Here is a 24,803-nt window from a genome sequence, read left to right on the forward strand (position 1 = left end):
GCTAGCTTTATAGTTGATGACAGCCATTGAATGTGTAGGATTCAGGAGATATGCTTGATTAATTTGGCCTTTGTAAGTGTTACGTGTAAATCACTTGAGTATTTGTATTTAACCAAAGGTGGCCTAGCAGAAGTGGTAAAGAACCCGCCTGCCAATGCAAGAGACATAAGAGATGCAGGTTCGATCCCTGGGTTGGGAAGATCCCCAGGAGGAGGGCATGGCAACCCACTGCAGTACTCTTGCCTGGAGAATCCCCATGGACCCAGGAGCCTGGCAGGCTACAGTTGATAGGGTCACACAGAGTCGGACACGACTGAAGTGACTTGGCACGCCTGCGGCCTAGCAGAGGCTCTCTGGTGCTTTGCTTCATTTAATGTTGGGGAAAGTTTTGTTTTTCAGTTCTTCCTTAGAGATTTTTGAGATGCTGGTAAACAATTCATTCTATTTGGCATGCTTTTAGGAACATTATTGCTTAGGAAAGTTTTGTCAAGTGAAAATACCTGGTCTGCTCTAGTGTCTGAAAGAAGGATGCCTTGCTTTCTCTTTTTGACTCCTTCCTAAATGCCATCTGTATAGCATGAGTCTCAGTCTCTTAGTACATAACATAAGACTGAGATCAAAGTGTTACAGTTGGAAAGTGTTACAGTTTGATGGGGATCAAACTCCCCATCCTGTATCAATGTTACTCAACATGAGTAATGTAGTCAACTTTGTTTCTAAAAGAAAAGAAAGTCTCGTGGATACTCAGTGTTAATTTAAATTAAGTTACTTAAATATGTTTCAACATAAATTTAGGTATAAATCCTCATACCTAACTACTTAATGCAACCCTAAACCCAAATCAGACCTTCAAATTAAACAAAGCTACAAAATCAGAAAACTGCAAATGAACATTAATTTAAGGGGACCAATGACACTGTTTTATTGAAATGAAATCACCCGAGTGGGTTTAATAATGGAAAGACACAGCCTCTATTGGAATAGGCAATGGCAACCCACTCCAATATTCTTGCCTAGAAAATTCCATGGATTGAGGAGCCTGGCAGGCTACAGTTCATGGGATTTCAAGGAGTCAGACATGACTGAGCGACTAAGCAATCACACACTGCCTCTGTGTCTATAGACATGGATTCTATATTTAATATGATTTTGTAGTTTGATTTCAATAATATCAATGCAGAAAATGCCTGTTCTCGTATGTTGTACAAAACAGTATGAGGAATGTCAAGTTTTTGATTGGAATAATCACACGCTCTGCCATCTAACAATCCTCAAATGTTTATTTAATGAGGGCTCATGTGGTAGGCCTGTAAGGCTGACATTTATTCATGTGTTAAGGTGTTCATCTGAGAGATTCTATGTGTCAGAGCTGTGCTAGCACTGAGGATACAGTGGAGAGCAAAAGCAGACGTGCTCTCGATGGGGAGACAGGCAGTAATGGATGCTCAGAAACAGATGGGGAAATGCGGCTGTGACAGGCATGCTGAGGCATGGGACTTGGCTCAGGAGAGCCCAGACTAGGCGCCGGAGGAAAAGCTTTCCTGAGTGAGAGGCCTGTGTTGAGCTCTGAGGGGTGTGTGAGTCCCAGGCAAAGAAAGGAGAAAAGCTTTCCGGGCAAGGAAACTGTGCCGTGCAAGGTCGGGGGAGGGAGTACGTGGAGGAGGGAGGAGAGGCCCTGGGCTGGACTAAGATAGGGCCCATGGGCCTCAGGGATGTGGCGAAGGGTTTTGAGCAAGGGGGATAACATGATCGGATTCCAATTTTGAAAAGATTACCGGGCCAGTGGAAAAGAGGCTTGGTGAAAAGAAGAGGAGGTACTTGCTTTAGTTCACATGAGAGATGTGGCTAACTTAGAGACAGGGAGAGAAATAGACTTTTCTAAGAGCTGTTTAGTAGGTAAGATCCATAGAACTTTGTAAATATATAACAGATTGAAAACATGTCCACACAAAAACTTGGAGACAGATGTTCATAAGAGCTGTATTCATAATAGCCAAACTATGGGAACAACCCAAATGTCCAGCTACTGATAATGATTCCACGAAAGGTGTTTTAACCATACAATGAAATATTATTCAGCCATAACAAGGAATGAATTAGTGATAAATGCTACAACACGGACTTGAAAATATTATGCAAAGTGAAAGAATCAAGCCACGCACATGGAAATCCTATATTGTATGATTCCATTTATATAAAATGCCTAGAATAGGTAAATCCAAGAGATGAAAAGTAGGTTAGTAGTTGCCAGGGGCTGAGTCAAAGGGAATGAATGGAAGTGACTGCTTGATGGGTATAAGTTTCTTTGGGGGCTGATAAAAATGGAATTAGATAATGGTAACGGTTACATAACTGGGACTACACTAAAAACCATTGAATTGTACATCTTAAAAGGGTGAATTTTATGCATCATATCTCAATAAAGCAACTGTTTTTAAAAGAGATCTATAGGGTTTAGTAATGGATTTATGTAAGTGAGATAAGGGAGAAGGTAGTGTCAAGAATGACACTAAGGTTTCTGGCTTGTGTAACCGGATACAGAGGGGGGACACTGGAGGAGGTCAGGGGTGGGAGGGTCTTGAGTTTGAGGTGTCTTTGAGGCTTCCAAAAGGGCAGTCCCTGACACCAAATGGCATTGCAGCTAGAAGCCTGGTCCAAATTATGCTCCATTTAAAATGTTTTAAGAATATCACCTAATGCAGGCAAATACTGCTTGATTCCACTTATACGAGGGACCTAGTATAGTCAAATTCACAATCAGAAAGTACATTGATAGATATCAGGGGCTGGGGAGGGAGGGGGTGAGGAGAATGGGGAGTTAGTGTATAATGGGGACAGTTTCAGTTTAGGAAGGTGAATAATTTGGGAGATGGATGATGGATGAGAGTTGCACAGATTGAATGTACTTTGTGTCACTAAACTATAAGTTAAATAGGGTTAAGATACTGTGTTTTATATTATATGACTTTTACCACAGTAAAAAAAAAAATTAAGAAAGAATACAACCTAATATAAATGGAAATAGAAATTTTTGAAATTCTTGTAGAAAGCTTAGGGACCTCTGAAAGCAAGTCTAGGAGACCTCACCCCAGTTCTGCAAAAACTGAAGAAATGCAGCCTTGAGTACGGAGCCCACTTCCTTGCACATCTCCCATTGGTTGTATGATGCCCACTTCTAATCCCCAGAGAGAGGAGTCAGCAGGGGAAGGCATATTGCGTCTGCAGATAAGATCACTACTGAATAAAAATAGAAAAAAAAATCAATCTAGAAAAGGTAAGTTTTGCTGTCCCCTGAGAAACTGTCTGTAGATAATGGAGATTTTTAGAAAACACTTGAGCCAGACCAGGAAACTAGGGTTTTTCTGTAAGACTGGAAGTTTTTAAATTTTTTTGTACTTGACTATTTGAAACTCTTGTCCTGTCATTCAGGCCAGATTTGTTTAAGGCACTATGATGATCTCTGCTGGCTCCCTGCAGGATGCTCATATATCTCATTCCATCATGTGCACCACCAGCCCTGACTAGCAAAAAATACGACTGTATTCGATGGATATGCTATGAAATTATAAGCATAAGCCCACATGCCTACATGAGCACTGGACTGTCACACTCAGAGTGATTCGCTGTTTGTCTCCTGCTTTCTTCATTAATATTCTTGTGCCATTTGTTCATTTGTTTTATCTGGCTGATAGGTAGCTGACAAATGAATGCACACTCTAAAAGTCTACGGGAAATATATGGGAGTAGAACTTCAAATTGAGAAAATTCTTTTTGCTAAGTGATAGGTTTTGCTAAGCATTGGCAAGGATTGTCATTACGCTTATTTGGTGGTAAACCCCCCTGGGTCTGGCTTGTGGAGCATCAAGTGTTTGGAGAGGACTGGATTTGAGAAGCCCCACGTTTAGGGTACAGGTGTGCTGACCAATGCAGTGATGTGTGCGAAGCCTAGCAAAAGAGCAACTGGGTTCTGAAATGTCAGAGTTTGTCCCAGGGCATTTGTGTCTTGTATTTGGTTCACTGTTGTTGCAACGGGTTGTGAGTTCATTGACTCATTTGCAGACATTTTTTGAGCACCTGCCATGGATTAAGTGCTAGAGATATAAGGATGAAGCGTGCTGTCTGCTCTCTTGAGCCTTCTGTCCCCTGTCTTTCCTCCCTGGGGCCCTTTGTCTACTTAATGGTCTGTTCCCTCCCTCCTGGATGCCTTCCTCTTCCCTCCTGGGTTCCCATCACACCCTACACATTGCCTGAATGATGCTAAAGCTGAAACTCCAGTACTTTGGCCACCTCATGCGAAGAGTTGACTCATTGGAAAAGACTCTGATGCTGGGAGGGATTGGGCGCAAGAGGAGAAGGGGACGACAGAGGATGAGATGGCTGGATGGCATCACTGACTCGATGGACGTGAGCGAACTCCGGGAGTTGGTGATGGACAGGCAGGCCTGGCGTGCTGCGATTCATGGGGTCGCAAAGAGTTGGACACGACTGAGAGACTGATCTGATCTGATCTGATCTGATCCCACTGAAATGGGTTGTTCTATCTTTTTTTGTGGTTTTATTTTGTTTTGACAATTAGTGTAGCTATTTTTTTTAATCACAGTAAAATATATATAACATAAAATGTACCCCTATCTAAGTATACTGTTTGGTAGCATTGAATACATTGACACTGTTGTAACAACCTGCCTTCAGAACTTTTTCATCTCCCCAAACTGAAACCCATTAAATGTTAATTCCCCATCCCCCTCCCCCAAGACCCGCACCCCCCCCCACACACACACAACCACTGTCCCACTTTCTGTCTCTGTGTATTTGGCTCCTCAGGGAAATACATATAAGTGTAATCATCCAATACTTGTCCTTTTGTGACCGGCTTGTTTCACTCAGCATAATGTCTTCAAGGGTCATCTGTGCTGAAGAATATGTCAGAGCTTCCTTTCTAAGGCTGAGTAACAGTCCGTGGTATGTATATACCACGTTTTGTTCATCCACCCATTCCTCTGTAGACACTTGGGCTGGTTCTACCTTTTAGCTAATATGAATAATGTTGTTATGAACATGGGTGTGCAAATATCTCTTTGAGACGCTGCTTTCAGTTCTTCGAGGTCTGTACCCAGAAGTGAATTGCTGGGACATGTGGTAGTTCTAGTTTTGACTTTTTTTTTTTTTTTTTTTTTTTGAGGAATGGATGGTTATGTTGCGTTCACCATGAGCAGGACCGTTTTGCAGGTGAAGGGCAGCATCAGGGATATCTAGATGGTTCCCCTGAGGGCCCTCAGCAGAGCACAGAGAAGGAGTTTGCTAACTGCAAGCTGTTTAGTCTGGTATAGTGCAGCCAATACCTGCACTGAACTCAGGTGCTTTATTAGGGATGTGGCTAAAGGGAGCAAAAAACTGGAAGAGATCAGGAAAAACAGGCAATAATTTTCAGTCTTTTCTCTGAATTAATAAATTTCAGATGTTTATAAAACCTCTTCTAGAATTTTTTATTGCTTAACAGGAAAAGTACTCATTTAAAAAATTCATGCATGACAGAAATGTGTGAAGCAGAAAGTGAAAGTCCTTGCCTAACCACCTGGTAAGGAGGGTCTGGGTCTTGCTAGCACAATGATGGAGACTCTTCTGTGCATATTCTCAGAGGTTGTGAAAAATGATTTTAAGTGTATCTTTGTGAAAGTGGGAAAATTATAAATTTAATATGTTCTAGGCATTTCCAGGGGAAAGGGGCAGCTTTTGTTTACACAAGTGGAATTCTATGAAGGAAAGCTACCATTCACATAAATGAAGCTGAACCCTTTTGTTCATTAGGACAGTTTTATAAGTTGTAGTTACCTGATGATCCTTTTTGCTGTTGATTCCTTTTAAAGTGGCTCAAAATTAGAATTACTAAGAAAGTAAAATGTGTTTCTTGCTTTCCAATGAAGTGTTGAGATGATACAGATTTGATAGCATTTATTTAGAGGAAAAAAGTTAAAGTTCTGCCTTTGCTGTATTGAAAAGACTCATTTTTAAACATCCATGGTGGCAGGCTGGAGCTAGGAATGCAAGGACACAAATTTTATTACATTACATGCCAGTCACCTACCTTGGATAATTTATATGTTAATTTAACATCTGATTTAATATTAATCCATTTTAAAATAAATAATTGATTTCCTTTAAAATAATTGTGAATATTATATATTTCATATTACCAAGACAATTGAAAAGCACCTTCTTAGAAACTGACTTAAATGAGACTTTACATTTTATTTGCTTTACATTTATTTGAGATTAATAGGAAGATCTCCTGATGGGGAAAAACCTTAAAACTTTCTGTTCGTTGTCTGACAGATGAAGCTAGCCTTCATTCATGTAAATAGTGTGGCTGCATCGATAAAATTCACAGATAAATCCCCAAACTCACCTTACATACCTTTTCCAGGTCTGCCAGCAAAAATAAAATGTATTAAAACCCAATGCCATTTATGGAATAAAATGAAGTATAAAAATACAGCCCTAAACTCTGCTTGCCTCTGTGAGCCTTTGACTAAGGGGCTACATGAGGCAAGGTCGTATAATTACATAATAAACAGCCAGAGGTCTCAGAAAGGGAAAAGGATGTAGAGGAATTTAACTGATCCATGAACTAACTCCTGAGGCTCTGCCCACGCCCATCCCGGCAGGTGAGATGGAGAAACAGCCGCGCAGCCGCGCAAGCGCACTCACACACTAAGGCCTATAAACAAGTGTGTCTTGGGTTTTAAATAATCAGTCTTTCACTCTAAAATGCCTCATCTTTTCTGAACCTTAGCAAGAGCTGGCAGGAGATGAGTACATGCTACGTGAGATTTATTCTTCTTCTCTGTGTCACAGACAGTATAACAAATTGCGAAATCTCCTAAAGGATGCGCGTCATGATTGTGTCCTCTTCGCTAATGAATTCCAGCAGTCCTGCTATCTCCCTCGGGAGAGAGGGGAGTCCATGGAGAAGTGGCAGAGCAGGTATGGCCCTGAATAACAGCTAGGTTTTCACCCTATCAGCTTCTTTCATTTCTCTATCATTGGTTATTTGGGAGTTGGTCTAAATATAACGCCAGAACAAACCAACAGTTATTCTGGAACTGTGATTAATACTGAAATGTTTAATGTGTCTATATTCTAGAGATGTCATTTGAATACAGTTTTAGAAATTGTAATTAAGGAGATACAGGTGCCTAGAGTAAGTTTGCCCCAGGCCCCTAAATGCTAATAGGATCTAAAAGTCACAGCTTTAATGCAAGTGTGTGTGTGTGTGTGTGTGGCAGGGAGAGGTCCTACTTTTAAGCTAAGATCATCTCACTTTCTCTGGTTTAAGTTGCTTTAATATCCCCATCAGCCTTACTAAACTGAAACTCATAGTTTAATTCTAGTCAAGCTGTTTTAGGAAGTGGGGGTCATAGTTGAGTCCACCTAAATGCAGAGCCCTGAAGCAAGGATTTGGGAGAGGAGTTGTTTGTGTGAGAAGCAATTCCCAGAAGCAGGAGTGAGGAACTGGGGAGAGTGATGCAGAGAAGGAGGGAAAGCAGTAAAGGATGTGTTGCTGCTGAGGGAAACTGAGGCTCCGTCTGCTGGGAACCTTTAAAAAAGCATGCAGAGCGTGCCCCAGAAGTCACCTCCAAGGGCAGAGGCGAAGGCACTTAGGTACCACTCTAGCTGAGGGTCATCCCCTGAGGGTGTTAACTCCAGTCAGCGGGCCCTTGAGAAGGGACGGAACCGTCACCCCCGCCTCAGCTGAAGCCAGAGGCAGCCTTAGGGTGCAGGTGCTGGGCACACATAGCTTCTGCCACACTCTTCTGTGGAAGGCAAAAGAGAGTGTAGTTTTAAAATAGCTTTGCCATACAAAATATTTACATCATCTTTTTCCTCATAATTCTTTGTCTGTGTAGCCATTAAATATTTAAATTCTCTAAATCAAAATAAGTACTGATATATACTGAGTCTTTAATGGACTGAGTTCCCACAGGGCTGCACAGCAGAAAGGGAAAAGAAATCTCTTCCTAGATTGGGTCACATGTGAGGACTCACACTTACTAACTACACAGCCTTGCACGCAGTCAGTACTTAGTGAATATTTTTAAATTCTAGAACTAAAGGAACCTTTCACAGCATCTTCATTTGCAGAAAGGGAGACAGATGCCTACAGAAACTGACTTTTCAAGTCCATCCACTTCATCAGAAACACGATCCTTTCTTGAATACATCTCCAGACCTAGACTCCATTTTCAATTCAGATTCTCCTCACGAGGATTTTCAGACGTCTCACGTGGTACCATGTTGGATTCTGTCTTTACTGGGTTATGATCTTCAGCTTCTTGCATCCAGCCTACTTTTTCTCTTAGCCAAAGGCTTGTTTGTGGTGCTGTGAGGTTCATCCGTCCAATTAAAAGGTGTCAGTGGTGGCAGAGCCTCATGGCTTCTAGGCCATATCAAGAAATGGATGAGGTTTCTGTGGTACTTGGATGTCTTAGAGAACAAGAGATGTCAAGCACTTTCTGATTCTTCTTTTTCTCCCCCAGAGGACCCAATCCAGGATGTGTTTATAATGGGTGCTCAGGAAGTATGTGGTGAATGAATGAATGGTTGTCTGTATAAACCAAAGGGGAGCAGACTGAAAGCCACGTATGACGTTCTGCTCAAGAGCTTGGGTGTGTCTGCCTTGGGAGGGCTCACGTGCCCCTTGCTTCCTAGGAGCATCTACAATGCAGCCGCCTGGTACTACCACCACTGCCAGGATAGGATGCCCATCGTTATGGTGACAGAAGATGAAGAGGCAATTCAGCAGTATGGAAGTGAAACAGGAGGAGTGTTTGTGATTTCCTTCAAGGTATTTCCAGCTGGGTGTGTGTGTGTGTGTGTGTGTTCACTTCCACAGTGGTACCCATAAGGCTCTGGATCCCCTTGGCAGTACAGAAAAGGGAAAATAAAGAATGAAGACTTTAAGAAGTTCCGCGTCTTTATCACTCTCCACCTAATTAATCTTATCTTTGGCAAATTTGGGCAAACTCCCTGTGACTGTAAGGCCTACAGTTTCTAAGACTGCAGACCAGTAAATCCCTATTGACAGCGAACACATGTTTAAAGTCATAACAATAATACTAGTAGTAATGACGATAGGTTGAATCTTATAAAACTGCCAACATTCTGTTGTTTTTGACTTACAAAAAGGCAGTTTTACATGGTTCTACCTAAAAATAATAGCCAGCATTTATCTATGGCAGGCACTGTTCTGAGTGTATTATTTCATTTAGTTCTAACAACAACCCTTTGAGACAGGTGTTAGTATCCCCATTTTATTGGTGAGGAAACTGAAGCACAGAAAGGCTAAAGCAGCTTGCCCAAGGTCACAGAGAGAGAGTGATAGAACTGGAGTGAGAACCCAGGCAGTCAGACTCCAAAGCTCTTAATCACTAAGCTCTGTTGCCTCCAAAACCATTTTGCTAAATATACACAAAACATAGTTTTAAAGGCCAATCTTCTTTTTCTACTATTCACACTTCTTTACTTGTGACCTTGGGCGCGGGTCCGTAAGAGTAAAGGAAGGGGTGACCTGTGATGTTACTTCTGTGAAGGCTGTTGGACCAGCTTGGTGTCCATGTAACAGGCAGGAGCAGCATTATCAGTGACTGTTTTTGGAGCTTTCTGACCAACACAGTTCTTCTATTTCTTAGGTACGTTTTTGGAGAATAGGATGCCGGTTAATCTCTCAAGAGATTACTGGTCACTTCTGCCTGCCCAGTTGGTCGATCAGGTCTCAGTGGTGAATATTGTTTTTGATTCAGAAACTAGAATGAGGCCCTCCATTACCCGTGTCAGTTTACAGAACGTCCAGTTGGATTTTGAATTGTAGATCCTATAAAGGTTCCCATGTGCATGTATTGCTAAAGATTTGCCAATAGAATTTTCTTGGCCCTGCTATAAAGAAAAAGTGTTCTGACATGCCAGAAAAATCCAGGGGCGCTGGATATTAATGGCAGAGTCACTTATTTTTTCTGTTGCAATACATCATGTCTTGTTCCTGCAGAGGACAGTTGACTAAAATTACGTTTTTCTACTTTTTGTGAAAATTACTTTTCTCTGTAGCCCAGTAGCATAGTACAGTTTGATTTTGTATAGCATTTCCTAAGCAAACTGTGTGACCGAGGGCCTTATAGCAGTGTATGATAGCAGAGAAAAAGAGATACTATGAAGTTCAGATGAGCAGGAAGCCCAGAATTTTCTGTGGAGACTTGAAGGTAGATAGGAAAGAATAAGGATAATAAATTCCTCTTGAAGAAGTGAGGGCATGTAGCCTGGACACGGGAAGTAGATGAAGCACAGGCAACCTCACCACACCAGTCTCCTCTGGGTGGTGACCTTGGTGTCTTTTCTAGGGCCTCTCTGCAAGTTACACCAAGAAGTACAATAATATCCAGTAATGTTCTACTTGGAGGCGACCCTGACACTTGTTTGGGAATTATGTTTCATACCAGGCCATCACATTGATAGAGCGTCCCCACAAGTGTCTCCACATGAAAATTGAGACTATATCTGTATAGTCACAAAAGAAGATGTGGTCCTCAGCCAGCTTATGAGGCTGGAAAGCCTAACACCAAAGAACAGAAACCTCTTTCCTTCCCTCCTCTCTGCTCATCTGAGATTGCCTATAGGTTGAAGGAGGGGAGACTGCCTTATTATACTCTACTCCTCACCATTTTTTGCCAGGTTATTTAGATTTCTTATAAATCTCAAACATTTCAAGATTTTTTAAAAAGTGCACATGTAGGAGCTTTTCCTCTCCATTCACTGGGGGCTGTTACCTGCAGCAATGAGATCCCTGTAAAAACAGGCAGCCTGGACTTGTGCACATACTGGCATGTTTGTGGAGAGTGAGGGAGATCTGACAATGCAGAGTGATTGGGGGTAGAAGCATTCCACGGGAGGAACAGCCTCCCTGTGGTTCCTTGGGCAAGGCTGCCAGGATTAATGAGATGGTAGAAAATGAACCGGTAGCATGAGGTTTGGGAGGGTACTGCCCATTTAACCCCTCTTCAAAACCGCATGCCAGCAGTTCCTGTTCGGGAGTTTTCATAATGCTGCTATAACAGAATCTTTATCTTCTGACCATGTTTCTCTCTTGCCTTTATTAAATGCAGAACTACCTGGACGATTTTTGGCCTGATTTAAAGGCCGCCCATGAGCTCTGTGAGTCTATCCTTCAGTCTCGACGAGAAAGAGAGAATGAGAGTCAGGAGAGCCATGGGAAGGAGTACCCAGAACATGTACCCCTGGAAGTGCTAGAAGCCGGCATCAAGTCTGGACGCTACATCCAGGTGAGGGTGGTGATGGAGAATCGGCACAGGACCAACCAGTGTGTTTCCTGCTCTTCTTTATTTAGCTCCTGTCCCAGGCCTCTGATTTCAAAGGCTGTCAGCGAGATGGCCTCAGTAAGCCAGAGTCGCCAGTGTTCCAGGTGACGTGGGAGTCACGTCACCAGCTCACCCTTGGGTTTGGAGCCACTCTCTAGTGTTCTTAATTAGGTTACACACTAAGCATCACACAGGTAGCCTTTAAATGCCTCCCGTGGACTTCCCAGGTGGCACTAGAGGTAAAGGAACCACTTGCAAATGTAGGAGATGTAAGAGATGCTGGTTTGATCCCTGGATTGGGAAGATCCCTGGAGAAGGACATGGCAACCCACTCCACTATTCTTGCCTGGAGGATCCCATGGACAGAGGAGCCTGGTGGGCTACAGATCATAGGGTCGCACAGAGACAGACACGATTTAGCATGCACATCACTGGGAAAGAGAATATATTTTTGCATTAAGGTCTGGAGGTTTGGCAGAATTGTAAAGTTGTTGAAAGCTGATTTCCTCATGGCTTTCCCATTTTCCTGCCCCTTTCAAGTGTGTCTGTGCGTTATCTCAGGACCTAGATACTATCAGGGTCTTGAGAGGAAATCAAAATATTATTCAGATTTCAACAGTTCCGTGTGCTTTACTCTGTGTGTGCATGTGTGCACACATGCAGTTTTATCACATGTGTAAATTGTGTATTTACCACCACAGTCAAGATACAGAACTATTCTACCATCGATTTTACATACAGATTTTTACATAGATTTAGGTTGAACCTTGGAAAAGGCAATGGCACCCCACTCCAGTACTCTTGCCTGGAAAATCCCATGGATGGAGGAGCCTGGTAGGCTGTAGTCCAAGGGGTCGCTAAGAGTTGGACACGACTGAGCCACTTCACTTTCACTTTTCACTTTCATGCATTGGAGAAGGAAATGGCAACCCACTCCAGTGTTCTTGCCTGGAGAATCCCAGGGATGGGGGAGCCTGGTGGGCTGCCGTCTACGGGGTCGCACAGAGTCGGACACGACTGAGGTGACTTAGCAGCAGCAGCAGGTTGAACCTACCACACTAAACTCCCTCCCTAAAGTATAGGGTTTTTTTTAAATTATTTATTTATTTGTGGGATCTTTGATCCTTGTTGTGACACGTGAGATTTTTAATTGTGACATGTGAACTCTCAGTTGTATGTGGGATCTGGCTCCCTGACCAGGATTTGAACCCAGGCCCCCCTGCATTGGGAGCAAGGAGTCTTAGTCACTGGACCATCAGGGAAGTCCTTGAATGTGGGGGTTTAAACACTATATCTGTCGGAGAGGCTAATGCTTCCAATTGGTAATCAAGTTTACAGCATTCCTGAGGATATTTTGGGGAAGAAGATATTTTAAAGACTGCTCATCACTTAGGTAAGATAAATTGTCACACTTGGAACACTTGGTACAGCTAAGAGTAGGTCAAAATGATGGTACATTCTCCGGAGAAAATAAACATTGGTGATGAATTATTATTATTATTCCTAAAGAAAGGGATCATAAACCTTATAAGAATATAGTGGGGATATTTTCATAAAATTTTTGAGCTGTACCTTTTGGAGGTTAAAACAGACAGAAAAGAAGCTTTTCATATTGATTTTGATTTTAGGGAACCCTGAATGTCAACAAACACAGAGCACAAATAGAAGCTTTTGTTCGACTTCAAGGAGCCAGCAGTAAAGATTCAGGTTCAGTATAAACCTTACATAAATTTCCATACTGCTTTTTTATTCTGATATTACAGACTGAAGAAAGCAAAGCTGAAATTGTCACTTCATATGTGCCGTGTCAGATATCCTCACATCTGGTTGTGTGGAATCATGGGCTTTTTTTTTTTTTCTTCCCTAGCCTTTTTGTCTATAATTTCTGATTTTTTGGTAATAACTCTAAAAAATGGTAATGGCTACCATTTTATTGGGTGCTTATTATGTATCAGATACTATTCTAAGCACTTAAAGTAGGTATTGTTATTGTTTACTGCCTTTTACACATGAAGAAATTTAACAACAGAGAAGCGAAGTAACTGTCCCAGGATGGTGCACGTGGTAAGCAGTGGGGCTGAACCTGTGAGGTTTTAAGACATCATCCTGTACTGCATCACTGAGCTAATATATTGCCTCATTGGAGTCTTTTAAAAAGTAACATAGATGAAAAAAAAGTATGAATAAATTGTATCATAATAGAGTGTACTGTTAGATCTGCAGTGACAGGATGAGGCTGGAGGAGGGTGAGAAGCAATGGCTTTCTCTGGGCTTCTGCTCGTCAGGCTTCTAGTTCTACAGTATCTGCAGTTCAGCGGCCTGCTGACCGCTCCCTGGACGCGTGGCCCCCGAAGGTATGGGACAGAGTCCCAGTGTGGGCTGACACTGTCTCATGCAGGGAAGCTACCTTAAAAGACAGTTGAGGGACTTCCCTGGCAGTCCAGTGGTTAAGACTCTACACTTCCAGGGCAGAGGATGCAGATTTGATCCCTGGTTGGGAAACTTAAGATCCCATATGTCAAGCGGTGGGGCCAAAAAAAAAAGATGGTTGGGGGTGGCTTTATGAAAGCACATTATGCAGCATGGCCTGGCAGCAGCCTTTCTTCCTTCCTAACCTGTGGGGCAAAAGTTTGCCTTCAGTTTGACTTCCATCTTTGAAAGGAGGGAGCTTTTATTTACAATAATGCTGATTAGATCTTGAACGGATTATGTTTGAAAGGCCTCACTGGTGTGGTCTCCCCCTTGGCTTTATGGGGTTTCTCTGTGCTGCTCCCAAAGCAGATCTCATCAGTGATGTGCTAATCCACGGGATGAAGGCTCGAAACCGCTCAATTCATGGAGACGTGGTGGTTGTCGAACTGCTCCCTAAAAGTGAATGGAAAGGGAGAACCACCGCCCTGGGTGAGAATGACGGTGATGACAAGGCCCTGGGCGAGTCCCCGAGTGAGCCCATGCCCACAGGTGAGCCAGCCCGAAAGCTGCCTGCTCGTCCAAGGGGACTGTTTATTTTTCCTCTCCTTAGTCCAGAAATACTGCAATTATTAACATATGATATCGTCTCTTTTCCTACATCATCACTTTCCCGTCTCTGCAAGTTTATTTAGTTCTCATCAGCACCCAAATAGGCTATAATATGTCTCACCTTAAAACAAAATAAAAACCCTCTTAGGTCCCACATCCTCTCCAGCTATTGCCATTTTCCCTGCTTCAGTTTCTGGAGAAACTCATTGAAAAGGGAATTCTCTCTCTCCTCTCCAGTTCCTCTCTCCCTGGTCTCTCCCAAAACCGCAACATCCAGGCCCCACCCCCTCCTACCTCTTGTCCTTTGTCAGAGTCACCGGTGACCTCACTGTCCTCGGTACCCATAACCTGCCAGCAGCATTTGGCTGCAGACCACCGCCTCGTCTTTGGCTTCTGGGCTCTTCTCCTCCACTGGTGGATTCCTCCTTATTCCTTTGCTGGTTCTTGCCCGTCTTACTGTCCTCTCGGATGCACCCGGCCTCCTCTCTGGATCTCTCCCTCTCCGCACACTCTCCCCAGGATCTGCTTCCAGTCCTCTGACTGTCCCTCCAGCCCAGAGCCCTTCCACAGCCAGTTTTGTCTACTCAGTCATCTGTTTGGCCTCCTCCCCTGGATGTCTTAACAGGCACCTCAAACTTACCACACCTAATAACAAACTCCTGATTTCTGCCCGCCAACCTGTTTCTCTCCAACTGTTCCCCATCTCAGTAAATGGCAAGGCTCTTCTTACAGTTGGTCAACCCAAGACCTTGGAGCTATTTGCACCTTCGTTCACACATCGGCATGTGCTGTCCACTCTAGCTTTAAGGCGTGGTCTGGGTCCAGCCGCCCCTGCCCTCTGCCACTTGGCTCCTAAGTCAGTGCACGAAGACCTCCGGGAGAGATTTTCCCGACAGCCGCCTCGCTCGCCTCCCTGTGCCTGTCCTTGCTCCCAGACAGTCTTCTCGGCAAGGGAGCCACAGTGATCCTTTTAAAATCTTCAGGTCCTGTCAGGTCTCTGCTTCTGCCACGGTTACCAACTTGTCCTTTACCACCTGAGAAACAAGCTTTCCCCAAACCTCACACCTCCTCTCCTCACTTCAGATCTCTGCTCAGAAGTCACTTCATTTGAAATAGCTGCCACTTTGACCCTTCATCCTCCTGGTCACCTTACGCTACTCTGCATCTCCTAGCAGTCCTTACTGCCTCACATATTTGTCTCCCACCCCCACAGACACCCAGACTGGAGTGTAGACCCCAAGAAGTCAGGGACTTTGTTCTGATACAGCTGTGTTCCCTGCTAGAACCTAGAACAGGGCCTCATCCCTAGTAGGGGCTCCATAAATACTTGGGAAAAGCAAAGATAGCACTTTTAAATGTTATACTTTGCCTTTTCTTGACTTCAGTCTGTGATGATTAAAAGTTTTACGTATCAGACTTATGATTTGTATACTTTTTCTGTGAATAATGTTGAACCAAATTATTTTGGCTGGTTGGAAAATGCAAGACAGTGAAAACGCCCAACAGAAGGCATAGGTTTAAAAAAGTGAAGATCGGGGACTTCCCTGGCAGCCCAGTGGTTAAGACCTCATGCCTCCCCTGCAGGGGGCATGGATTCAATCTCTGGTCAGGAAACTAAGATCCCTGTGGTCAAGAAAAAAAAAAAAGGTGAAAATCATTGACTTTTCCCCACATACCTAAACCTGAGATTGGTGAAGTAAGGGCCAAAGAGAAAGTGGGACTAATGGCTTCTAAAAGTCATACCACAAAAAAAAAAAAAAAAAAGGAGGGGGGCACATACTAACAGTGTTTATTTTAAAAATTATCTATCTTAAAAAAAAAATGATCCATCCTTCTTAGAAGGAAGGCAAATGTTTGCATCTCTCAACTTGTGTGGATGTGCTTGAAAAAACTGGATGTTGCATTTCCTGTTTTCTTCCTCACTGCTCAGCTGGTCAGAGTCCAGTTAGGTGACACCTTACCAGCGAAGGTTTCTTTTGTTTTGTTTTCCCAAAGGCAGAGTGGTAGGCATCCTTCAGAAGAACTGGCGGGACTATGTGGTGACATTTCCATCCATAGAAGAGGTCCAGTCACAGGGCAAAAATGCTCAGAAAATCCTAGTTACACCTTGGGATTACAGAATTCCCAAAATCCGAATCAGCACTCAACAAGCAGAAGCCCTCCAGGTACCCCCTCTCTTCACCTCTTGTCTCTGCCAGCTTTTGAGCAGTACCAGGAAATGTTAACTTCTTTGCATAAGAAGGGGTAAATTATTGATGGCATGTGGCATTCCGAGATCCTGTTTTCTAAAAATTCTAAATATATAGAATCATCTATTAAGTAGTCCTTGGTTAATAAATGAAGGCCAGAGAGAAACCGTCCTAGAAAGAGCTGTGCAGGACAGCTGGAGAAAACATTCATTATCCAGCTGTCCAACACAGAAACTTCCAATAGATACACTTTGCCAACGCTAACAAGCTTTCTTCCAGCAAGTGATATAGAAATACAATTGCTCTGCCCTGTGGGGATGATATAGTGGTACTTCACAGGATCGATTATCCATAAAGGAACAGAGCCCCGGAGAGAAGACATAAACAAGAAAGTTAGAAATTAACCTTTACTGTGGCAAAGGGTGCAGGCATCACCCAGTCCGATTTGCCCGATGTTCTGTAGTTTGTAAACGAGATGCTGAAGCAGGCTGTCCCCAGCCAGTAACCTGTTCGTCGTGTACCTTTCCATCCTGAAGCCTCACTCAGGCTCTCAGAGGCCAGGTGCAATAGCTGCTTTCTGTATCTGTGGCTTGCTGGAATATGGGGCAGTGAGGTTCAGTTCACGCTGATAACCTTCTCCCCACCAAAAGATGTCTTAAGAAATTAGAAAGTAACTCCAAACACACACACAAATTGGACTGTGCATAGTTGGGTTTTTCCCTTGGGCTGCATATGTTAACTCGAACGTGTCACGGTTGGTTCTCTCTTTCTCAGGTTTTCATCTTGGTGCAGAGAGGTAATGCCTCCCTTCAAAGCACTGGGTTAAGCATTTACCTACCATCTGACAATTTAGTAAAACAGGAAGAACCCAATAAAAGGAAAAAAAAAGAGAAGATGGTTATTTGTATTAATAAATTGGCCACTCTCTATGGAGCTCAATGCTCTTTATCCTTTGTTTGGTGTTGCTAATTGACCCACTTACTCCTGACACTGGTTTCGTGTTTCCCCCTCTCTGTGTAGGACTTCAGGGTGATTGTGCGCATCGACTCCTGGGAGTCGACGTCTATGTACCCAAATGGACATTTCGTGCGTGTTCTAGGAAGAATCGGAGATCTGGAAGGGGAAATTGCAACCATCCTGGTGGAAAACAGCATCTCAGTTGTCCCCTTCTCAGAAGCTCAGGTCAGAGTTGCCCCAGTGCTTTGGTCTGATAGAAGACATTCTCTGCTTTTTCGTTTGTTTGCCTTTGTTGTTGTTCTGTCAGTAAGAAAGAAAAATTTTTGTACTGTGTAACAAACTGCTATCTAACCCACAGCTAATGGGAAAAGTTCATTCCTCTTTAACTCTGTGTTTGAACGAGACTGGAGTCAACTTCAAGTGCAGTTAGTTTCTTACAGCCTCATAGCTCTCAGATTTTCACATGTTTCCAACTGTGCTTACAAATGGTCTGTCAGCATCTTATCATCAGTATGCATCCATCCCCCGTAACTACATGGGTACCTAGTTGATACAGACCCACTGGGCTCTGCTCCCTGTCTTGATCATTCAACCAGAGGCCTGCAGAAAGCTGTGGGAAGCAGCTTCTTGGGTATACATCTCTGACCCATGTGTCAAAAAAATCATGCTCATTATGAAACCATTTTTGTAACCTTTACAGAAAACAAAAATTGTGTGAACATAAAGCATCAGCTATTTCTGTCACGTTATGATCTGTTAAAAATCCTCATAAATCGTGTTTATTATTCTTGCATAGCTATATTCATAGTGCACACAGGCTATTTTTTGCTTCTTGCACTTAAAATTATTTCTATGTGTTGACATAGCCTACTTATTTTTAATAATGATGGCAAATTACTGTATATTGATGTATTCTAGTTTGCTTAAGCTTTCCTCAGTTGTTGAGCATTTGGGATTTTTAATGTTTCAGTATTTTAAAAGGTGCTACTTCAAATGTTTCATAAACATCACTTTTTTTTAATCTTTTGATCATTTTCTTTGGAATGCAATACTTAAAGTGAGATTACCAAGTCAAAGGGCATAAAAAATTTAAATAGCTTTTGCTGTGAATAGGCAGGTTGTCCTCCAGAAAAATTGGGCCAGTTTGCATTGTCATCAAGAGCATATGGGTGTTCTTATTTTCATTATAATTTTTGACAGAATAGAAACTATAATAGTAAAAATACTTGAGAGTATCTTACATTATTAAAATTTTATGTTTAACATTAGTATCTTGAAATCATTTGTTGACTTGTTTTGACAGCTTAGTGAAAATGTTGGAACAAAATAAAACATGAATTAGACTTCACAGGACTAGAATTCTTCCCTTTTAGCCTACTTAACTGAAAATTGATGGCTTGAATAGGTAATAATGCAGGAAAAAAATGCCCAAGATTGATCCTGCTTTAAAAAGGGAATATGCTTTTAATATGTGGGACATGTTGATTTTTTTCAGGGCTTGACTTGAATTAAAAGCTCAAATGTATTTAAACAAATGGATCATTTGAAAATGCGGTAGATATTGTACTTTTTATAAGCCACCCATTCATTCTTGCTTGCACCCTCACAACTAAAGAAACTGTAAATGCTCTGGAACATTTCCTGTCAGACTGTAGAGCCTTCAAGGGCATGCAGATTGTGTCTTTCCTATTGAGTCCCGACTTTCCAGAACCTCACATGGCTCCTGACACATATTAGGCACCTAATAAATAATTATTGCTCAAAAAAAACAAACATAGGTAGAAGGTAGGGAGTAATGAGGGGCTTCCCAGGTGGCACTAATGGAAAGAATCCGCCTGCCAATGCAGGAGACACAAGAGACTTGGGTTCAATCCTTGGGTCGGGAAGATCCCCTGGAGGAGGAAATGGCAACCTACTCCAGTATTTTTGCCTGGAGAATCCCATGGGCAGAGGAGCCTGGTGGGCTACAGTCCGTAGGATCGCAAAGAGTCGGACATGACTGAGTGACTTAGCACACGCACACAATGAGTAATGAATGGGGTTTCTATGCAGTCACATGGAGAATGTTAGAGAGTTTTTATGGAAATTTCTGGTGCATGAATTGCTGAATCTTGGGCCTCTCCTTGTACAGATGTGTGAGATGCCAGTCAACACACCGGAAAATCCCTGGAAGGTAAGTTCCCAAGAGGAACGAGAACGTGAAGACCTGAGGAAAACCCACCTGGTGTTCAGCATCGACCCCAGCGGCTGTGAAGATGTGGACGACACCCTGTCGGTCAGAGCCTTGGATAATGGCAACCTGGAGCTTGGAGTCCACATTGCAGATGTGACGCACTTTGTAGCACCACACTCCTATATTGACATTGAAGCTAGGACAAGGTAATGCTTTTAGAAATCAGCACTGGGATTGTGTGCGTGTGACTATAATGTGTTCCGCAACTGTGCTAAGTCACTTCAGTCGTGTCTGACTTTTTGCAACCCTATGGACTATAGCCCACCAGGCTCCTCTGTCCATGGGATTCTCCAGGCAAGAATACTGGAGAGGGTTGCCATTTCCTCTTCCAGGGGATCTTCCCTACCCAGGGATCGAACCCAAGTCTCTTCCATCTCCTGCATTGGCAGGTGGCTTCTTTACCACTAGTGCCACCTGGGAAGCCCATGCTAGTTTCAGATTTTTAAAACAAAGATTTCACAATTGGGAACAGTCCTGAAGATCCTTCCAGAAACGGCAACCCACTCCAGTACTCTTGCCTAGAAAATCCCATGGACGGAGGAGCTTGGTGCAGGCTACTGTCCATGGGGTCGCAAAGAATCGGGCGTGACTGAGCGACTTCACTTTCACTTCCTCTTTTCCTTGAGAAAAGTAGTATCTTGATCAATTACATTTCCTTTGTTTTTTTTGGCTGCATTCTCCAGTTGGGATGAGTGGGAGCTACTCCCTAGTTGCAGTGTGTGGGCTTCTCTTTGCAGTGGCTTCTCTTGAGGGAGGTTGCAAGGGCTTAGTTGCCCCATGGCATGTGGGATCTTCCCAGATCAAGGACTGAACCTGAGTCCCATGCATTGGCAGGTGATTCTTAACCACTGGACACCAGGGAAGCCCCTGCCTTTCCTTTTTTAACAAAATCTTTTCACATGTTGTACCCTACAGTGAAATGGGTTAAATTTTTCATGTAGTAATATCCTATTTTATATAAATACTGGATCGTTACACTTTAATTTTTCCTACACAACTAAGATTTGTGCCACTCTGTCTTTCTCTTTTATATCAGTGGAAGAATATTGAGCCCAAAGCGGCATCACTTAGAAAAGTGGGAACACAGGCATAGCTTTATTGCCCAGCCTGCTGCACTTTATGAAAAGCAGCAGCCTTGGGGAATTGGCGCTGAGCCCTTGGCCATTTCCTCACCACAGCCTGTGCTGTCAGCAGTCCTGCCTCTTGCTGCTGAAGGTCATGGACCTGCACGTGTGTCGTTCACAGGGCCACCACTTACTACTTAGCAGACCGTCGCTATGACATGCTGCCCGCCATCCTCAGCGCTGACGTGTGCTCCCTCCTGGGAGGCGTTGATAGGTGAGTTGGTTCATTATTTCTATTGTCAGAACTCGTCTTGGTCCTTCTGTGATGCCTGGTAGCTCTTGCTTCTGGCCACTTCCTTTTTCTAAGCTACTTTCCCACCGCCCTTCCCACCCCTTCTTTCCTCCCCAGTCCTCTGTTTGGGGGCAGCTTTATTTCTCACACCTTCCCTTCCCTTCCACTCCTCTTTTCTTTTTGTCTCCTTTCCTTCTGCCTAGCTGGGAGGCTGCGTCTTCCTCTTGTTGACTTTTTAAAGTCAAAGTCTAAGAACAAATGGGTGTCCCTTTGTACATATATGTTCCCTGCTTGAGGCTGTTTTTCACAAGGATCATGAACTTAGGGAGTTTTGTGGTTATTTGTTGTAATTAAAGTTTATATCTGTCCTTGAAGCTGAAAATTCACACCTTCCAAAAGATGTTTAGTGAAAGGCTCCCACCTGCCACTTTGCATCAGTTACCAATTTCTTATGTATTTTTTTAGATACAATACTGTAACAAAAAAGCACTCTCAGTTTTCCACCTTCCTGTATGGGGAAACACCCAGTTCTTCCCTGCTATGTCTTTCTTTCCCATAAGTTTCCTTTGTCTTTACAGAGGGCACATTAATCTGACACTGCTCGCCACCAGATGTCTTTCTCCACACCAAGCTATTCTCTGCAACCACAGCTGGGTGTCCAACAATTTAATTCAATTCTGATGCTGTCTTCCCCAGAGACGGCATCAGGTTCCACAGGGTAAGGGCTCAGTCTCACACAGCTGTCCCCCTCTCCCCAACTTCAGACACTGTCACAGGCCCAGACTGTCACCGTGCTTCTGACTGACCTGCTGTAGATTAGAGCAGGGGTCCCCAACCCCCAGGTCATGGACTGTTACCAGTTAGGAACCAGACCGTCACACATTAGGTGAGCAGTGGGCAGGCAAGTGAGTGAAACTTCATCTGTATTTACAGCCACTCCCCATGGCTCGCGTTACCACCTGAGCGCCGCCTCCTGTTGGACCAGTGGTGGCATTAGATTCTCATAGCACGAACCCTGCTGCTCTTGACTCATCCTGAAACCATCCCCAGTCCACCCCTGGTCTGTGGAAAAACTATCTTCCATGAAACTGGCCCCTGGTGCCAGAAGATTGGGGACGCTGGATTAGAGCTTTCCACTACCCCTTCCTTGCACTTCAGATGCCAGTTAAAAGTCTACATTGTTACCTGTACTTCTGACCTACTGGCTATAAATCAGAGATACCCAGACCTCCTCCTCAGGTTCAATTAATTGTTAGAGCAGCTCTCAGAACTCAACAAAACAATTTACTTATGTTCACTGTATAAAAGTATATGATAAGGGATACAGGTGAACATCCAGATGAAAGAGTTGTGTAGGACAAGGTATGTGGAAGGAACACGGAGCTTCTAGGCCCGGGGTGCCACTCTCCCAGCACCTCCGTGTGTTCACCAACCCAGAAGCTCTCCAAACCTCGCTCACTGGGGATTTTATGGAAGCTTGATCACATTGGCGTGATCCATTAGTAACTCCATTTTCAGCCCTTCTCCTCGAGAGAATGAGGGGCAGGATTGAAAGCTTCTAATCATGGCTTGGTCTTTCTAGTGACCAGCCTCCTTCAGGAGCCCACCTCATTAGAACAAGACATGCCTATCTCCCAGGAAATTACAAGGGTGTCAGGAGCCCTGTGTCAGGAGATAGGGACAAAGACCAACATAAGTTTTCTGTTATTTCACACACTAATGCACATATTTGGACATGTGGTCTTTCTTTGTCGTACAAATGGTAACCATATATATACTCTTCAGACCTTGCTTCTTTTTTAACTTAACAATGTATCTTGGAGATCATTCCATATTAATAACAGTTCTGTATCTATGGAAATTTGGATTGCTTCCAAGCTTTTGCTATTATAAACAAAACTGTACTGAATTACTTGGAATATAGCTCATTTCACATTTTTAAAAGTACAGCATCTCTGGAAGATAAAGTCCTAGAAGTGGAATTTCTGTGTCAAAGGGTATATGCATTTGTGTTTAAAAAGCAAATCGCCTTCCATAGAGGTTATACCAGTTACATTCTCCGTCACTGTATGAGAGTGCTAGTTTCCCCACAGCCTTGCCAACACAATATATTGTGTTTTTTTATCTTGGCCAATTTGATAAATGAACATGGTATCTTAAAAGTGCTTTTGATTTGCATTTTTCCTTCTATGCGTACAGTCATTGTTTGGTATGTCTAAGCCGTTTGTGTATCCTGTTCTATGAACTCTTTCATGGTTTTTGCCCCTTTCCCTTTTGCTTTCTTGATCTAGTAGTAGTTGGTATGTAAGAGCTCTTCACACGTTAAGAAATTAGCTCTGTTTTTGATGTCAGTTGCAGATGTTAGAGTGATGGTGCTAAAGTCGTTCTTTACTAAGTGAACTTTTTGCTCATGAACCTGCCATCAAGACTGATATCCTAGTTCAGTGTTTCCTAGTAGCATTCAAAAGGCTTGACTCCTCTTTGCTAGAGAGCCCAGTAGACTTAACTCTATCAGTGCTGTGCTGTTCTAAGGAACATGGAGAACCATCAAGTTGGGCTTGGAACAGTTCGTGTGAACTCATTTCAGATTTGCTCAGAGATCCACAGAACCTTGTCTAACCTCATTTTAATTTTAAATATCTTTCACCTTAGCAGCAGAGTGTTGGACTGAAACATCAGACTGGAAACCCATAGCAATGTCATTTCTTTCGTTACATTTAGGCTCTAGTTCTGTTCATTTCAAAAAATGGTAGAATTAACAATGATGAATGTGACTGGTTTTGCAGGTATGCTGTAAGCGTGATGTGGGAATTAGATAAGACCTCCTATGAAATTAAGAAAGTATGGTATGGCAGAACCATTATTCGATCGGCATACAAACTGTTTTATGAAGCAGCCCAAGACTTGCTGGACGGAAACTTCAGCGTTGTGAAGGATATTCCGGAATTCAAGGACCTGGATGAGAAGAGCCGACAAGCCAAGCTGGAGGAGTTAGTGTGGGCAATCAGAAAGCTAACTGACATAGCCCGCCACATCCGAGCCAAGCGAGACAGCTGCGGTGCCCTGGAGCTGGAAGGAGTGGAGGTTCGTATCCAGCTCGATGAGAAAAAGAACATTCATGACCTTATCCCCAAGCAGCCCCTGGAAGTCCACGAGACCGTGGCTGAATGCATGATCCTGGCCAACCACTGGGTAGCCAAGAAGATCTGGGAGAGCTTCCCTCATCAAGCCTTGCTGCGCCGACACCCTCCTCCACACCAGGAGTTTTTCTCCGAACTCCGAGAGTGTGCTAAAGCAAAGGGCTTCTTCATAGATACACGGTAATTTCTCTTTTGAAGGGGCAGGAAAATGGAAGGGGTTACTGTACACTTACGTATTTTACAGTGGTTATAAAATGTGACAGCCAGATCTTTGACCAAAAAGAGAAAACTTCTTAGCTTTTCTTCATTTACTATAATGTAGGTAAAGAGGCTTCCTTTTTTCTTTTTGGCTGCCCCGCATGGCTTGGGGGATTTTAGTTCCCCAACCAGGAATTGAAGCATGATGTAGTTTTAACCACTGGACCACCCAGGGGAGTCCTTGGCTCAATAATTCTTGATTTAAAAAAAGAAAAATTTCATTTATTGACCTATACAGGATGTTTAAGGTTAAGGGTGTTAGGAATTTAACTCGAAAGGTACC

At 43.2% G+C, this 24,803-nt stretch overlaps 1 protein-coding gene across 3 annotated transcripts in view; it reads left to right on the forward strand.

The window, feature by feature from the left end:
• The window catches only part of DIS3L (DIS3 like exosome 3'-5' exoribonuclease), a 32,760-nt gene that overhangs the window by 3,792 nt on the left and 4,165 nt on the right, over positions 1 to 24,803 (forward strand). Inside the window, exons 3-12 of one of the 3 annotated variants that reach the window (XM_055536754.1) lie at positions 6,856 to 6,984; positions 8,710 to 8,845; positions 11,154 to 11,330; positions 12,995 to 13,073; positions 14,148 to 14,327; positions 16,383 to 16,552; positions 17,597 to 17,758; positions 19,665 to 19,912; positions 21,012 to 21,104; positions 23,909 to 24,442. In XM_055536754.1, the coding sequence (XP_055392729.1) occupies positions 6,856 to 6,984; positions 8,710 to 8,845; positions 11,154 to 11,330; positions 12,995 to 13,073; positions 14,148 to 14,327; positions 16,383 to 16,552; positions 17,597 to 17,758; positions 19,665 to 19,912; positions 21,012 to 21,104; positions 23,909 to 24,442 (1,908 nt within the window). Of the gene's footprint in view, positions 1 to 6,855; positions 6,985 to 8,709; positions 8,846 to 11,153; positions 11,331 to 12,994; positions 13,074 to 14,147; positions 14,328 to 16,382; positions 16,553 to 17,596; positions 17,759 to 19,664; positions 19,913 to 21,011; positions 21,105 to 23,908; positions 24,443 to 24,803 lie in introns of those variants that run through there. The other 2 variants (XM_055536755.1, XM_055536756.1) reach the window with 2 other exon arrangements.

The sequence above is a fragment of the Bubalus kerabau genome, chromosome 10, assembly GCF_029407905.1.
Source record: "Bubalus kerabau isolate K-KA32 ecotype Philippines breed swamp buffalo chromosome 10, PCC_UOA_SB_1v2, whole genome shotgun sequence".
Classification (NCBI taxonomy): Eukaryota; Metazoa; Chordata; class Mammalia; order Artiodactyla; family Bovidae; genus Bubalus; species Bubalus kerabau.